General features: G+C 37.0%; 1 protein-coding gene across 1 annotated transcript in view; it reads right to left on the bottom strand.

Annotated features, from left to right (window-relative positions):
• ddhd1a (DDHD domain containing 1a) overlaps positions 1-17,834 on the bottom strand; it is a 22,270-nt gene extending 4,436 nt beyond the window's left edge. The window contains exons 1-9 of the mRNA XM_016485301.1: positions 16,727-17,834; positions 14,993-15,169; positions 11,899-11,994; positions 7,032-7,160; positions 5,139-5,286; positions 2,058-2,167; positions 1,644-1,750; positions 435-697; positions 251-326 (exon numbers count right to left, since the gene is read on the bottom strand). Of these exons, the coding sequence (XP_016340787.1) occupies positions 251-326; positions 435-697; positions 1,644-1,750; positions 2,058-2,167; positions 5,139-5,286; positions 7,032-7,160; positions 11,899-11,994; positions 14,993-15,169; positions 16,727-17,432 (1,812 nt within the window). The 5' untranslated portion in view covers positions 17,433-17,834. The remainder of the gene's footprint in view (positions 1-250; positions 327-434; positions 698-1,643; positions 1,751-2,057; positions 2,168-5,138; positions 5,287-7,031; positions 7,161-11,898; positions 11,995-14,992; positions 15,170-16,726) is intronic.
• Between the last annotated feature and the right edge of the window lie 54 nt (positions 17,835-17,888).

The following is a 17,888-nucleotide window of genomic DNA, read 5'->3' as shown; positions in this document are numbered from 1 at the left end:
TTTTGTCTTCTCCAGATGTTAACTGATGGACTGGAGGGCTGTGGATTACTTGTGGATTATTGTGATGTTTTTATCAGCTTTGGACTCTCATTCTGACGGCACCCATTCACTTGCAGTGAGCAAGTGATGCAATGCTACATTTCTCCAGATCTGATGAAGAAACAAACTCATCTACATCTCGAATGGCCTGAGGGTGAGGCACATCTTCAGCTTTTTTGGGTGAACGATTCCTTTAATGTCACTACATCACCTTAAACTTTAATGTAGGGAAGGGTGCAGGTTTTGATGCCTTCAGGCCCTGAAGTTGATCTTGCAGATCTCGTAACCTGTCACAGATATTGATTAATTACAAGATACAAGATTTGTATTCTTTCTGAAGAATGAGTGGTGCTTGTTCAATGCGAAACTCACCGCATTACTACGCAGTTGCTTACCTTCGTGTGGTTAGTCGCACGTCCTTCAGCAGGTGGCGCTCTTCATGAGTGGTCCAGTGCAAATCTTCACCCTCCAGCTGATCCCGGTGTTCTTGCAGACAGAAGCGCACAGGATCCCAGCCTGTCATGATATCAAAGGTGATCACGCAGCCCAGCGAGTGGGAGATGATGGACACTTTGCCGCCTCTGCTCTCAAACTCAGGGTTTCGAGAGCAGAAGAGAGAATAGAGGCGGTTGAGCTCCTGCGTCAAACCTTTAGTGATCTGGATGAATGAACATTAGAGTATATTTAAACTAAATACTTCATTCGTCAGCTTTATAGGAAGATATATAGTACTGTTTAAAAGTTTGGGGTCAGTAAGATTTAATCAATGCTTTCTTTCAGCATTAAATTGATTAAGTGACAGTAAAGACATTTATAATGTTACAAAATATTTCTATTTCAAATAAATGTTATTCCTTTGTACATTTTATTCATCAAAGTATCCTGAAAAATAAAATGTACCACAGTCTCCACAAAAAAATTCGCCATCACAACTGTTTTCAATATTGCTAATAATGAGCAGCAAATCAGTATATTAGAATGATTTCTGAAGATCATGTGACACTGAAGACTGGAGTAATGATGCTGAAAATACAGCTGCGCATCACAGAAATACATTACATTTTAATATATATTCACATAGAAAATAGCGGTTTTAAACTGCAATATTTCACTATATTACTGATTTTACTGTATTTTTTATTAAATAAATGCAGCCTTGGTGAGCATAAAAGATGTCTTTTAAAAAACTTTTTAAAAATCTGACCAACCCCAAACATTTGAACACTAGTTTAATTCCCCCAAAAATAAACATTCTGTCATTAAAAATCACCTACATGTCGTTCCAACCTCGTGTGACTTTCGTTCTTCAGTGAAACACAAAAGGAGATGGTTTGCAACATGCTAACCCCGCTCTTTTCCGTACAGTAAAAGTATATAGTAACCAGAGGCTGTCAAGCTCCAAAAATTACCATAAATGCACCTTAAAAGTTTCATAGCTTTGTGTGAGCAACTTAATAGTGCTTGACAACCACTTGTTACTACTGTATTTGCCTTAATTGTGTGGAAAAGAACAGCATGAACATAATTCTGAATTTCTATACAAGACTGGAACGATGTGAGGGTGAGAAAATCCTGACAATATGTTGATAATGAATATCCGTCACCTCGTCTCTGTAGAGAGGGCTGGTGTAGTACATGATGTCCATGGCGCTGCTGTTGAGTAAATCTCTCAGGCCTCTCACTTTATCTGGTGTGATTGACTCCACTGTGTCTGCATGTGAAGAGGACAACGCTCTCAAAATATGCATACAAAGGCTAATGTATTTTTTCAATCATCATTTCGTCATTAATGTTAATGCCCGTCATTGTTTGAGCGGTTTCGTTTGCACAGCTGATAGAGGGATGAAAGATGATAAAAGAGTTCATGGCCTGTATTATATTCTCCTGCCATGTTTCTGCTCGCCGCTAAAACAGCATGTGTGTGCTTGTGAAGAAAAGGTAAAAGCACAGAGTGTGTGATAACAGCAGCTGCTCGGAGAGTGAACGCAGATAGACACGTGGCGTGGCATCTGTCTTACCGCCGTCTAAAGCCAGTTTAGAGCGCCACTCGACCGGCAGGAACTCCACATGTTCCTCTGTTTGCTCAGCGAAGTGCTTCTCCTCCATCTTCCTCACAGCTTCCCGCAGCCTGAACACACCACAGAAAATCACATTACCCTTCAAAATTTGCACACTTTCAGTATTATTTAAAAACTGCTGTTATTGTTAACTAAAACAAAAAATATTCAAACCATTTTAGCTAATTAGAATTAAAGCAAAAAAATTGAAGTAAAATAGGATAGAAATTTTAGATGAAAAACAAACGCAAATTTGAAATTGCCTTGGAAATTGGAATGAAGTATGTTATAAATCATATAAATTACTAAAACTGAAATAAAAATAAATTAAAGCTAGGCAGAAATATTAAAATGAAAACTAATAAAAATGATAAAAGCAGTCAATTTTTTCTTGTTAAATGATTTTACACGTTTACATTTGTTTATTTGTGCATTTCGTTCAATTTCCCTGCTATTTAGATGTTATGTGTTTTTTTTATTAATAAAAAGCAAAAAAAAAAAAGTAAAGATAAAAGCACATAAAATTACTAAAAGAAAAATGAAAACTGAAAATATATTTATAAAACCCTAGTATTAATTCAAAATATTAATAATTAATTCATACAATAATAGCACATAATTCTAAAATAAAACCGAATTACGATTTTTCTGGTAATAAAGATTCTTTGAGGATGGTATTATCCTAATAGTTAAAGTTACTGTCACAGTTTCTTTTCAAAGTGAGATCAATAAACATGCATTATTAGTCTATTGTGCCTGTGGTACTTTATATTGATATTATATATTGATATTGTGGTTGAGCACTTACATTGAGCTTTTGGTCGGCTGGATGTGCGCACTTTCATATTTGATTGGAATCTAATATTTTATTCACATTTTAAATAATTCTGAGTCTTATAATAATAATAATAATATAATAAGTCTTATTAGTAGCTATAAATAACCACCTGCGTTGGTGGTATAGTGGTGAGCATAGCTGCCTTCCAAGCAGTTGACCCGGGTTTGTTTCCCAGCCAACGCATTTCCTTTGCACTAAGGATTGCACTAATTGCTTTGTTCTGAAACAGGGATTAAAATTATTACAATGTTGCTTTTTATTCTTGATGCGGTTCGCTTTCACACGGCAAAGTTTCTAAACGGACCAAATTTGTTAATACAAGTCACGCGCGAGTAAACTGTTGTCTCATTGGTTCTGGGCACGATTGCCGTGTTCACATATGCCCAAACGAACCGAGCTAAGGGGGGGAAGCGAGCTAGGTTCCGAAACAACGAGCCAGGTGTGAAAGCACCCTAAGAAAGCTTCAGGCCCAGATGGGTGTTTCACCTGCCTGTCTAAAAGTCTGCGCTGACCAACTGGCCCCCATCTTTACACAGACCTTCAACAGATCTCTGGAGCTGTGTGAAGTTCCCTGCTGCTTCAAACACTCCACCATGGTTCTGGCTTATCTGAAGGACATCACTGGACCCTTACTGGACCCCCTGCAGTTTGCTTACCGAGCAAACAGGTCCTTGGATGATGCAGTCAACATGGGACTGCATTACATCCTGCAACATCTCGACAGACCTGGGAATTACGTGTGGATCTTATTTGTGGATTTCAGTTCAGCCTTCAATACCATCATGCCTGACCTTCTTTCAGACAAACTCACACAGCTCTCTGTGCCCACCAGCAACTAGTGAGGCTGGGCAAACTCACATCCAGGACTATCACCATCAGCACTGGCGCCCCTCAGGGATGTGTTCTCTCCCCACTGCTCTTCTCCCTCTACACGGATGAGTGCACTTCAAAGGACCCCTCTGTCAAGCTCCTGAAGTTTGCGGACGACACTACAGTCATCGGCCTCATCAAGGGTGGAGACAAGTCTGTTTACAGACAGGTTAAAGAGCTGGCTGTCTGGTGCAATCACAACAACCTGGAGCTCAACATGCTCAAAACAGTGGAGATGATCGTGGACTTCAGGAGGAACCCCCCTGCACTCCCCCCACTCACCATCATGAACAGCACTGCGGCTGCAGTAGAGTCATTCAGATTCCTGGGAACCACCATCTCTCAGGACCTGAAGTGGGACACTCACATTGACTCTATTGTGAAAAAGGCCCAGCAGAGGCTGTACTTCCTTCGCCAGCTGAGGAAATTCAACCTGACACAGGAGCTGCTAAAACAGTTCTACTCGGTCGTCATTGAGTCTGTCCTGTGTTCATCTATAACTGTATGGTTTGCTACCAAATCAGACATCAGAAGACTATTATCCCCCAATTGTAAGTCGCTTTGGATAAAAGCGTCTGCTAAATGACTAAATGTAAATGTAAATGTACACCTCCAGAGTGAGGAAAAGGGCTGGTAAACTCACTCTGGACCCCTCACACCCAGCGCACTCCCTCTTTGAACTGTTGCCCTCTGGCCGGCGCTACAGAGCACTGAGCACCAAAACACAAGACACAAGAACAGTTTTTTTCCCCAGGTCTTATCCCACCTGAACAACATATAACACACCTCAGGACTGTACATCTGATAACATCAAAACTTTCATCTGCAAATAGCACATATGCACATTCACATTCTGTCTACTGACATTTTCTTTTTCTCTATATTTTATTACTATATTGTCATTTATAACTTATTGTCTATTCTCTTTATTATTACTGTTTTTATTACCTTAAATTATATGTATGTCTGCACTATGTTTGTACTGGAAGCTCCTGACACCAAGACGAATTCCTTGTGTGTGTAAACACACTTGGCAATAAAGCTCTTTCTGATTCTGATATAAACATCAGAACATGATGTTCTGAATAAAAACATTATTTTTCAACACCATCAGATCTTCTTCAGTAGATGAAAATGAAAATCAGTTTGAGAGCATCCTGAACATGAGACATGAGAAACACCCATTTTGTGGGAAAATGGAAAAACCAGGAGCTCTGAACATGTTTACATGAATGATTAATCTAAATACATTCTTAATTTGCTGTATACACTATAGCTGTTCACCACAACATACCCACTGAGCATTAGCACTAACAGCACTCCTGAGGACTCACATGCCAGTGTTTTTGATGATACGATCCTTGTCCATCTTCTGTCCAATGCCATGGACCACAAACACAATGTGTGTGGTCTGAGGGGGTTTATCGTCCAGCGAGGCCTCTTCCACAAAGCCGCGGTGCAGTCTGGTGCCACTGCTGGAGGCTGAGCACAACCACACCACACACGTTATGAGAGCTGTTTCATTAATACAGTCACACAGCACTGCTGCAAACGCCGCATCTGTGACTATATTCACAATATAGCATGGGCTCTTGCACCTCCACTGCTTTTTATGAAAAGATTACAACATTATAAAAATATTACAGACACAAAAACACCTTAAAACATCCTACCTTGGCTACATTTGCAAGTTCATTTTATTAACATGAACGAACCGTTTTAAAACACTTGATTAACACACTTCTAAAGCATTTATTAATCTTAGTTAACGTTAAATATATTGTTAAAATCAAATGTACATTATCAAACATGAACAAATACTGTAACAAAAGCTTTGCTCGTTGTTAGTTAATGCATTACTAATGTTAACTAATAGGACCTTATTGTAAAGTATTAACAGGGTTATTCTAGTTAACTAAAACCATAAACATTGTTACTTGTGTTACTTGGAATAAATAAATAAAAAACCTTAAGAAATTTGTAATAAAATATAAAACTTTTTTGGTCACACTTTAGTTTGGGGACCAATTCTCACTATGACCTAACTATTAACTATGACTTTTGTCTCTCCTAAAAACTCCTAATTTGCTGCTTATTAATAATAAGGTAGTTGTTAAGTTTAGGTATGGGGTACAGATTAAAGGATCTAAAATATGATCATGTAGAATAAGGCATTAACATGTGCTTTATAAGTACTAATAAACATCCAATATGCTAGTAATATGCATGCTAATAAGCAACTAGTTAATAGTGAGAATTGGTCCTAAACTAAAGTGTTACCACTTTATATATATATATATGTGTGATTCGTTCACTTTCAGAATAAAAATTTCCTGATAATTTACTCTCCCCCATGTCATCCAAGATGTTCATGTCTTTCTGTCTTCAGTCGCAAAGAAATTAAGGATTTTGAGGAAAACATTCCAGGATTTTTCTCCATATAATGGACTTTAATGGGGACCAACGGGCTGAATGTCCAAATTGCAGTTATAGAGCAGCTTCAAAGAGCTCGACACGATCCCAGCCGAGGAATAAGAGGCTTATCTAGCGAAACGATCAGTCATTTTCTAAAACAAATAATAATAATAAAAATGTATATACTTTTTAACCACAAATGCACATCTTGCACTAGCTGGACTTCACGCAGTGCGTAATCCCGTTGGAAAGCCCGTTGGTCACCACTGAAGTCCATTATATGGAGAAAAATCCTGGAATGTTTTCCTCAAAAACCTTAATTTCTTTGTGACATCTAGGATGACACGGGGGAGAGTAAATTATCAGGAAATTTTTATTTCCTTTAAAAAAAAAATGAAGAAAAAAAAACTAAAAAACCTTTTTACAAAATGACAAAAACACACAACACAATTACTGTAATATTAACTAAAATATAAAATATAAAATGAAAAAAAATGATTTAAAATATGAATAAAAACTATAATAGTATCTCAGTGATACAAAACACAACACAATTACTGTAACATTAACTAAAATATAAAATATAAAATGAAAAAAATGATTTAAAATATTAATAAAAACTATAATAGTATCTCAGTGATACAAAAATAACACTGCCGCCATATTATCAGAAAGACCGTTGTTATTTTTTAAATACAATTCTATGCAAGTTCTGAGAGTTTGAATAGTTTTAAAAGAAATTTTACAAAATGTATCCAGAAATACAGCTGGGATTGATCAGTGAGATGATGCCTGTGTGCACGTCCACTCACCTTTAGAGAAGCCCAGCTTCTGCGTGACAGTGCGTGCAATCTTAGACGTGGTGGCGTCACTATACAGATACACCTCATCCACGCTGTACCAGTCCACATGATTGCGGCTCAACTGCAGACTGTGAATGGCTGGACGGTGAAATGTGGACAGCGTTTAGGAGAGCAGACGACACTCATTTCATTCACAGACATGGCTATGTATTAACACACATCACTGTTCACGTTACAGAGTAAATGACTATAGGAAGCCATGAAACTACAGGAAGCAGATAGTGGCTTTTCAGTGCACAGACGCGTCTGGATTTTAATCAGTGAATGACAGTGCTTAGGCAGTAAAGTATCCCATACAGAGAGCACACTGAAAAGCCATCTGTCACTCTCTCTTACAGAGAGATATGAACAGAGAAATGAATCTGGCTAGAGGATCGAATCAGCTCATATTCACCTGATGTTAAGAGCAGCCCTGCGTCCCACACATGCACAGAATATCAATATCAGTTTCTACTCCCAGTATGTATATAAATATAAAATATTATGAAATATTATAATATGTTCCAGTTTCAAAAGTTTCTATTGATTACAAAAAAAAATAAAAATGAATCCCTCAGTTTGTTTGATAGTTCACTTCATTAAAAATTCATTAAAAGTCTATGGGAAAAGACATTCTGGATGGTTTAAATGTACACTTATATTAATTATTTGGTACAAATTACAATTACATTACTTGGAGTCAAATTACAGAGGGGGAAAATAAATAACTTTAACAACATTAAAAATTCCAGCATTATTTTATTCTTGGGCAGAGACTTATAGGTCTACTAGTAAAATCTGTTGACTTTAGCAATCATTGTTGCATTATATTCCAATGGTGGCCCTTTTTGCATTTTTCCCCAAATGTTTTCTCACGTGTAACTCAAGAAGTATTACAGATATCTTAAAATCCATTGAGAATTTGGTTCTTAACAACCCTTTCTTTTGTCATTTTCCTTTTTAAGGCCCTATGTGATTCAGTTCTGATAACAGGGATCTCACTGTGGCTCCATCATCGTGTAAATAGTTTTCAGTGGTCAAAAACCAAATGTGGGTCACTTTCCCTACAGCTTTGCATTATGTTCCTGTAACTCATGCGGCATTGTTGAATTTTACCCATTTTCAATGGTCGAAAACCAAATGTAGGTCACTTTGCATACAGCTGATACATATGCAAACTCTGGAAAAATAATATTTTTGCAATTGTCCTCAGACATTCATCTTTAAAAAAAAAAAAAAAAAAAAAAAAGTATTAGCTGTGTGCAAAGTGACCCACATTTGAATATGTTTACAACTGAACAATTTACTCATGGAGCCACAATGACATCCCCGCATCTCTGGAAATGAAGATGTCTTTAATATTTCTTGAGTTACAGGCATGAAAAGATTTTTGAACTCACCATTGGCATATAATGCAACAAGGATTTCTATAGTCTATAGATTTTACAAATACACCTACCAATCACTGTGCAAAAAGAAAATAATGATGTTGCCATCTTCCTAAAGTAATTTCACCCCCCGTAATTTGGCCCTAAATCTCAGGTGAAAATTTTGATCCTCCTCTACAAAATACTGAATTACTCCATCATTACTCACGTCAGTAACACTTCATCTCACTATTAACTAGTTGCTTATTAGCATGCATATTACTAGCATATTGGCTGTTTATTAGTACTTCTAAAGCACATATTAACACCTTATTCTACATGATCATATTTTAGATCCTTTAATCTGTACCCCATACCTAAACTTAACAACTACCTTACTATTAATAAGCAGCAAATTAGGAGTTTATTGAGGCAAAAGTCATAGTTAATAGTTAGCTAATAGTGAGAATTAGTCCCTAAACTAAAGTGTGACCCTCATGTCATTTAATATATTGGCTTTCTTCTTCATTTATGTATTTCTTTCAACAATTTTGGATAACACTGAACAACCCTCTTGTAGCTATACTTCCAACAATGTGTGTATTTTAACACTGCAATGCTTTTCTCCATAGACTTCCATTGTAAGTTTAATACCGTAAACTTGGTGATTTACTGGTAATTTTGCACATTTCTAAATTCATCCAGTTTTAAACGGTGTTCACTATGATACATCGAAATATATCTTGTCTGTACTCAGAGCTGCTCTTTTGCACAGGCGTCTAAGGCTGATCTCCATAGAAAAGCAAACAAATGGACTGCAGGCCTAGAGCATCATGCTCTAACATTGACAGTAAGTCCAGTGCAGTGATGGATCTGGATAAGAACAATGGACTGATTATTGACAGGTTCTGTTCTCTTTAACTGCAATGATTTCTACAGTCCAGTGTCAAGTAACCGTCTCTCTATCAATCTTATCTGTGTAAGTGAGGACATTCAGAGTACAGCGGGGTGATAAAATCTGAGTCGAGTTTCCTGATAGACCCACATTTATCTACTGAGGACATCTTTCAAGCCAAGCTCTAAATAGGATCTTCAATATTGTATTTCGTAATGTACAATAACAAGGCGACAAAAGATCCATTTTTGAACTAAACATCAAAATATTAATAGAGGACCATCCTAGCAACATCTTACTGAATGGAGTGAACAAGGCTGTTTTATAAAAGCAAACAATGGGCAAAAGCCAATGGGCAACAAGCAAAGTGTATGATGAAAATCTAAAAATGGCCAAACATTGGCCGAATAATTGGTTTACTCACTGGGGGTTGCATGACACTAGTGCAAGAGTATTTGAGTTTGAAAACTCACTGTTTCCCAGAGAAAACTCAATGGAAGCATGTAGAACTACTCTATTGACCTACATACAAAACATAAGCCCATTACGGTGCCAGGAGCCGAACTAAAGGTACTCAGGGGTCCCAATAAAGGACAGATTATTCTTAAATGGCTATCGAGGGCCTCGTGAATCTGTAGAATAGATTATATTTGATGGATAAACAACCTCAAAACAGAACATGTTGCATTACATGTTCATCATAAATGGAGTAGTGGAGTATTAGAGCAGGACCAACTTAATCTGGAGGGATTACGAGGCCAATTTAGGTTAACAGGACTTGTGTCAGAAAACAGCCTGTTAGGATTTTTGAGCGGCAACAGGCACTTGGTTTTCCGCATGTACGGTATTTTGAAGGATATGCCTCTCTCTAGCCATGGCTGTGAATTTAACAGAATATCTCAAAAACTATTTGTGGATAAAGCAGCATTTGTCAAGAGAACAAAATAGTAATTTCCAGAGAAATGTGCACAATACCATGGAAATGGAAGTTGCAGGCACAAAGGAAGCTACCGTGGCTCTTTTGCTCAATGTAATAAATGACTCACAGCTTAGATCACGCAAACAAAACACTTTTACGAATCTCATGTTTGCACAAATGTAGCGGCAGATCCCTCATGTTTGGGAAGGACAGCGTATCAGGCAGTTGAGAGGTAACTGTAGCGTATCATTTTGGTGACACATTTTCAGTCACATTACTTTTTTGATTCACATCAAAGAATTTATTTGCTTAAAAAAAAGAAGAAGAAATAGAGGGCATCAATGACTGACAGTTGATATCTTGCGCTAAAAAGACCTGGCGTTTTGGGATGCGTCTGTAAATGAACTGTTGCTGGACGTCTGTAATGTTTGTCATCAACTTATGCAGGAGTAGCAAATTATTGAATATAGGAAATTTACCTAACACAAAATATGTGGCCCTGGACCACAAAACCAGTCATAAGGGTCCATTTTTAAAAATAGAGATTTATACATCATCTGAAAGCTGAATACATAAGCTTTGATAAATAAATCAATAAATTGAATAAATAAGCTAATTGATTTATGGTTTGTTAGGATAGGGCAACATTTGGCCGAGATACAACTATTTGAAAATCTGGAATCTGAGGGTGCAAAAAAATCTAAATATTGAGAAAATCATCTTTAAAGTTGTCCAAATTAAGTTATTAGCAATGCATATTAATAATCAAAAATTAAGTTTTGATATATTTACGGTAAGAAATTTACAAAATATCTTCATGGAACATGATCTTTACTTAATATCCTAATGATTTTTGGCATAAAAGAAAAATCAATAATTTTGACCCATACAATGTATTGTTGGCTATTGCTACAAATATACCCCAGCGACTTAAGACTGCTTTTGTGCTCCAGGGTCACAAATATGTCTGTACGCATGTAACTATGCATACATACTTATGCAAATTTAAAATATGAGCATATATATATAGAGAGAGATTATTAGGAGAAACAGAATATACAACAAATATGAGCCAGTAATACCATATTGCATTCAATTTATGGCCGTATCCTGTTACACTAGCAACAGTCTAAGTATTAACTTGGTAATTAATAGTGGTGTCTGGTAAAAATAAAGCATGAAACAAAGTTTTGATTTAAAGATGACTATGTTTGTGAACTATTGGCCTTGGTTTTTATCAGTTAGAAATAACATAAAATAATTACTTTTTTTAAGTTGAAAAAAAAAACATTCTACAAGAAAATACTATTTCAGTCTTATGTTTATTTCAACGTGTCACTTGCTGTTTCTTTGTAATTATTTGTGCATTTTTTTTCAATCAGTCAATCCTACACCAAATTTCAGTGCACAACTAGGCACAATTCAAAGAACAGGTCTGTGATTAAATAAACTTTAACATGAGACACAATGCATGTAGATACATCAGATTCTAAATATAGTAGCTTAATGAGGAAACAAGGTAAAGTGGAACATGAGGGCCAAAAAGAACAACACTTTTATGAATCTGGGTGTAAAGCTAATGCGAGGGCTCTAATGAGCAAAGGTGGGAAAAGAGACTCAGCATCTACAAGGAGTAAAAATTGAAGGTTGTAGTACCTTGGCATCGCTTTCGCTTGTGACTTTTAGCACTCGTCTGATATCCACTCCATTTGAATAGAAAAGCGAGGTAGAATGGGGGGAAATGGGAAAGAACTAACAAACCAAAAAACAGTAAGTGGTCACGTTATTGGCAATGTCACTTATCTATATCACTATATCACTGTAACACGAAGCTTTCGTTTGAATAAAAACCCACAGCATTATGAGACTGCATTGTACTCTATAACATTCAACTCAAAATACAAGTAATGCCATCAAAATCCGTAATCTCAGCAGCACACTTAAGCAGGAAAGGCAATAACATCTATAGTACAGACCCGTGTTAGTAACACATGAAAATCATGCTTCTCACATCCTTATAAGGGTCTTTTTTAAGGATTTCAAAGTGAAAGCATGTGATATGACCCAGGACACATTTCTTATTTCAGATGTGTTAACCAATAAATGTTGCAATAGTAAAGACACAGTGAAAACACAAAATCACTCTGCCATGTAAAATCCCAATAAACTCATGCATTAAATCCAAATAACATCATTCACTGACCATGTTTACAAGCACAAAAATGTTGCTTTATTACATGACATTTGATCATATTGTAATTATGTATGCATTGTACATTACCAAAACTAGATTAAGACAAATCACTGTTAGTTCATTGTGCTTGTGTGACATAAATAAGATTTAACAAGTAACTGCAGAGAACTGCTAAATATGCAGTGCAATAAATGGCAAGGAGAATATCTCCAGTACTTCCATAAGAAAACAGCAGAAACATTGCTGATATTATACAGCTCCTGCACACAGAAAATTCCAGCAGCTGTGAAGCATCTAAACCTTTCTTAGTTTTAAGACTTAACTAAAATACAGACCTTAATCAGAAAATAGGATCCTATTCCTAAATGATTCAGTGAAATCTTTTAGATGCTATTTTACAGAGAGCAATCGCTCCTTTGTGAGGCTGTATTATTTATTGTCCTTCCCTCCCTTTATTTCTTACACACAAACCAATACAGAACTTTTCTCTCCCTTTTCAATAAACCCAAGTCATGAACACCAACACAGTTTTCAGCAGACCCTTAAAACTTTTTTCCACATTTATTTTATTCCTTGGGGAAAAGTCTGCATTTGTAAAATAGATTTTTACACTATAATGTCTCAAACACATATAATAAAACATTTTTGCATAATTATTTGAAAAATCTCAGTTTAACATGCAAATTAAATTATAAGTAAGCTACTGGCATGTCTGACTTTTTTAAGATTGTAAACACTGACTCTTTTGAACACTGAGCCACACCAAAATCTTTGTCATGTGTAATTAAAAGTGTGATGCTCAGCATGAAACTGCTGTTAAAATGGACTGAAAATAAAAGAAGCTACAACCGAATGACTCAAGACTAAGACTAACTTAGGTCCCAGTACAGAACCCTGTGGGGCTTCATCATCGATTATTCAACAGAATTGCTTATTCAATAGAATCTGCTATACTGTGAAAGTGCAGATGACAAGATTTGGACTGACTGATTGACTGTAGTAGATTAGACAAGATTTTCTGCACAAGGAAGTGTTACATTTGATCTAATGAACCTTTACTTGTGATTAAAAGTTAGAACCCAGTGGGAGATACTCATTCAGCACTCATGTAACGCAGTGTTTAAATACACATTGGATATAATTTTGTATGACCTACATTCAGCACCTTAAGAGTACTCAAAGTTCCCTCAAACACAGTGAAAATGTAGTGTAGTTTATCAGAAAGGAGAAATTTACCTAGCTACTTAGATCCCATGTTAACATCTCAATGTGAGATGAGTCACATTGGCTCGCTGGCACATTAACAGATTTTTGCTTTTTTGCAAAAGTGTAATTTGAGGACATTCTCTGTATCAAAATTCTCTCTTCAGCTGTCATGACATGGCCTTCTGTCTCCAGCAGTCTAGGCAGTTTGTGCAAATTCTCCTTTATCCTCAAGTAGACTTTAGTCTCATTGAAAATCTCTAAAGACCCGGTCATGATCGGATTCCATTCCTCCCTATTTTACTGTCTACACTCCATTATTCTATAAAACAAACAAACAAACCCTAAAATAAAATTATATAAAAAATAAGACCCAAACTGGTATTTTTCAACAGTTGCATTGAATTGTCATTATGAATATTCACTTCTGGGTTGCACATTTAACTTAACTCTGTATTTAGTTTCCATCACTGCTCTTATTCAATTATCTAAAATGTTCATTCAAAGTATTTAAAAAAATCAGCGCTCTCTGTGTACTGCCATCTTGTCAATGCTCAACCCAGAATTTTATGCATAATATCTTACATACATCATGCCATAGACATCATTATAAAACATTCAAATAAACTGATTTAGCATTTTATGCCATCACAAGCGGCTTTTGATACAAAAGACTATTTTTTTTAAATGCATAATTATTATAAATTCATCAATTAACATACTTTTTGTAAATAATATTTTGAACAATTTTAGGGTTAAACAACTGCCACTGTACGCACTAGTTTTATCTATATAATTTTATGCTTTCTAGCATTAATCTCTGTCAGTCTTGCCAGAATAAGTTATTGATGTTTTGAAAATGTATTGTTTAAAAGATCTCACTCTCCGTATTTGCCCTTCCTGGTTTGAGACCACCTTGTTTAGGGGCCAGTGTGGAGCAGATTTTCCAGCAATTTTCCCGATGGAGTAAATTTCCTGTGGTTCCAGATTGGGTGCTGGCTTTAGCACCAGCACCCTGCGAGTGGAAAAGGGGCTTGTGTGTGTGTTTATGGATAGAAATATTAACTGAAAAGAAAAAAAAGCAGCAAATGCTACTGTGATGTTTTAGAAATGGCATGACGAGCATTTTAGTCACGCATGCAAGAAGTGCACACTGACATACACATAGCCATTTTTCAACAGGTATCGAAAATAAGGGCAGGTGTGACCTTGTCAGGAACAAAACCTTTTGCTTATGGATTCGTCATTTGTTTCCCAATACTTCTAAACTAACCTACAGTCTCACATACAGGAGGAATGCTCTCTCTTTACAATGAACCTCTGTAAAACAACCAAGTGATGTGCTAGTCTCACCATCTTTTCTGTCCACAGTCTTGGCCAGCATGTCAGTCTCAAAAGCGTCCTGTATCTGTTGTCCTCGGAAGCACGCCAGGTGCTCTTTCTCTATGAGGTCGCTCTCATCCTCCTCTACAGGCATCCATGTGCCATCAGTGAACCACTGGCCTCTCATGACAGGGATACAATCCTGTTCTACAAGGCGGGGAACACAAAACAAAGTGCTAATCGAACAGTACAGGACACAGAATAAAAGTAGGAAAGACCTGAATCATTCAGCAATCAAAAACTAGAACAAGTGTAAGAAACATATTGCATGTATTAAACTTGGGTAAATTGTATTTGTTAAAAAAAACAAAAAAAACAAAAAGCTTTTGCAAGAAACCATTCTTTCTACTTCTAAATGTAATGTTTAATTCAATTTGCTACTTGCTGTTTTTTGTAATTATTTATGACATTTTCTAGTAATTTCCGAGTGAAACTTGTTTCAAAGTACATCCTATTCCAAATTAGTTTCAGGGTACCTGCATTTAAAAGTTTTACACACTGAATTCTTCTGCTAAACTCATCAAAGTGATATTATATTCACTCGAGATGCTAATACAGTTCATTATTATGCAAAAAACGAAACACGTAGCCTTTAGGATTATGCACCGAATGTCTCTTGTAAAAGAATTGGGCAATTTCATTTCAACCAGTTAATATATTTCATTCAGATAATATAGTGCACAAAGTCAACTCTGTTACTTCACTTGTTACGTGATAAAATATTTTAAAATAGAAAAATGTACATTATTCATGTTACATACAAGCTTGGAAGGATCTAAAGATTCTCAACAGCAACCTGTGTGTGTGTAGCTTCAAGAGAGCAACTATTTTATTTATGTATTTTATTATTTTTTTTTATCATTTACAATCATTTAAAAATTATATATAATTCAATAATCATTTATTATGTATCATTTAACCATTTATTAATTTTTATTATATTGCTTATTATTTTATTTTTTTGTTATTGTAGTGCTTTTTATTGACGTTCAATTTGGATTGTTTGGTTTTAAGCGACATTAGTCTTATAAGAGAATGTCTGCATTTCAATGTCTGTAATGTAACTGGACGATGTTGTGAAGCAGTTGTTGGATTTTTGCTGGTCAGACGAAGTCCAGGCGAAGTAGGGATGAAGTTCAAATGAAGTCTGAGCATTGAAACACGCGTAACTAAGATTATTCACTAAACCCTGCTCATTCTTATCATCACTTCGTCTCCTGCTTTCTGCTATTTCACAGCTTCTTCTTTCAACCTCCCAGGCTCATAGAAGACTCAGCTGATACAGTATCAGTTTTGTTAACCGATTCTGGGACAGTTTTAACATACTAAAACTGATATTTTGTCAGTAAAGCATAGGAACGCAGTAAGACTTAAGCACAAGATTACAGAACACATCCCGTCAGATGACTCTAACCCAATTCAGTAAAGAAATAAAAGACTGTGGGTTGCTTTATTAAATAATTTGTCGAGTCGGGACTAAAAGTCAAGACTTGGGTTTAAAAGACAATTAATAATCAGTAATATTATTGACTTAACTGCACTGATACTATCAGATGAGAACAAAAAAATAAACTGAATTTTGCTGCTTCTTCTGCTTTACAGCTGAAATTGAATTTGCAAGCTGCTTTGAAACAATCTGTATTGTATAAAGCGCTACGTAAATGAATGTGACTCGACTTAAACCCATCAAGGAGCAATACTTACGATTCCAGTACACTGGATAGCACTCTTTATTCCTCACATCCACTTCATAGAGTCCTCCTCTGACACACACTGCTTCTATAGTGGTGTCAGCGCTCTCGTTTCTCTCCTTGCTGCTGGTATCCAGCGACGACTGACCTCCGTCAAGCCCATCATCTTCAGGAATCTCCTCTCCGCCACGGCTCTCCCGGTTTAAAGCCCTTCCCGGGTTTAACTCGCAGAATCTGCGATACATGATTTCTATCCTGAGAGAGTCGTGTCCCATGAAGGGCTTCCATGTCTTTTTGTCCTCTTTGTAAAACCACCTGACCTCCTCGGGCCCCAGCTCGGCGATCACCTCGAATCGGTGTCTGGAAGCGCTGGACCAGGCCGCTTTCCGAATGCCGAGCAGCCACTCCTTACTGTTGTAGTAGTCTGAGGCAGGGTTTATGCAGTAACCTGTGTTGCTGGCATGGAGGTAGCTGGTGACAGGAGTTGTGTGGCCCCTAGGAAGGACGTCCGAGGCAGGATTGTGATGGTTCCCGAGTCTCAGCATCATTCTGTCTCGTGGTGAAGAGTGTCTGTCTGTGTCTGACCGCACTGCGTACGTCCCTCTCCCACTGGACTCGTCGTAGAGGCTGATGAAGGCATCGTTCCAATCTCTATTGCCAAAAGACAGCTTATTGCCAGGATTGTTAATAACCCGTGTCTTCTTAGTAAGGCTGCTCATAACTCATTCCTCATAGAGCCAGCGGACCGGAACTGACCTGTGAGGTCATGCAACAAGGGCCATGACGTCACATCAAATCAAAACGTACCTGACCCTGAACCTGCCACGCTAATTTAGCAACTACATCACACTGTCATGTTATTCGGCTGTTTGTTGCTGGTCAGGTGAGCACGGATGACCAGCCTGGAGTCGTACACCTGAAGTTATGACGTCATAACACAACACAAATAGCGTAAACGCAACTTACCACTTTTAAATGCACATTAAACGACTTTTTGTCATGTTATTCCGCTGTTATGGAGCTAGGCAACGACTAAGAACCGGTTTGACAGGCGGCAGTGATTCCTGCGCTACCGGAGCCAACCTGCCGTCTGCCGTAACGTTTACCTGAACCCGAACCGGAGCGCGTCATTTCACCGAATCACGCTCTTACGCGCTGCTTATCCATAACCGAGT

Source organism: Sinocyclocheilus anshuiensis, unplaced genomic scaffold, assembly GCF_001515605.1.
Source record: "Sinocyclocheilus anshuiensis isolate Anshui unplaced genomic scaffold, SAMN03320099.WGS_v1.1 scaffold197, whole genome shotgun sequence".
NCBI lineage: Eukaryota > Metazoa > Chordata > Actinopteri > Cypriniformes > Cyprinidae > Sinocyclocheilus > Sinocyclocheilus anshuiensis.
The sequence above is the reverse complement of the archived record's forward strand: the minus strand, read 5'-3'. Positions and strand labels throughout refer to the sequence as shown.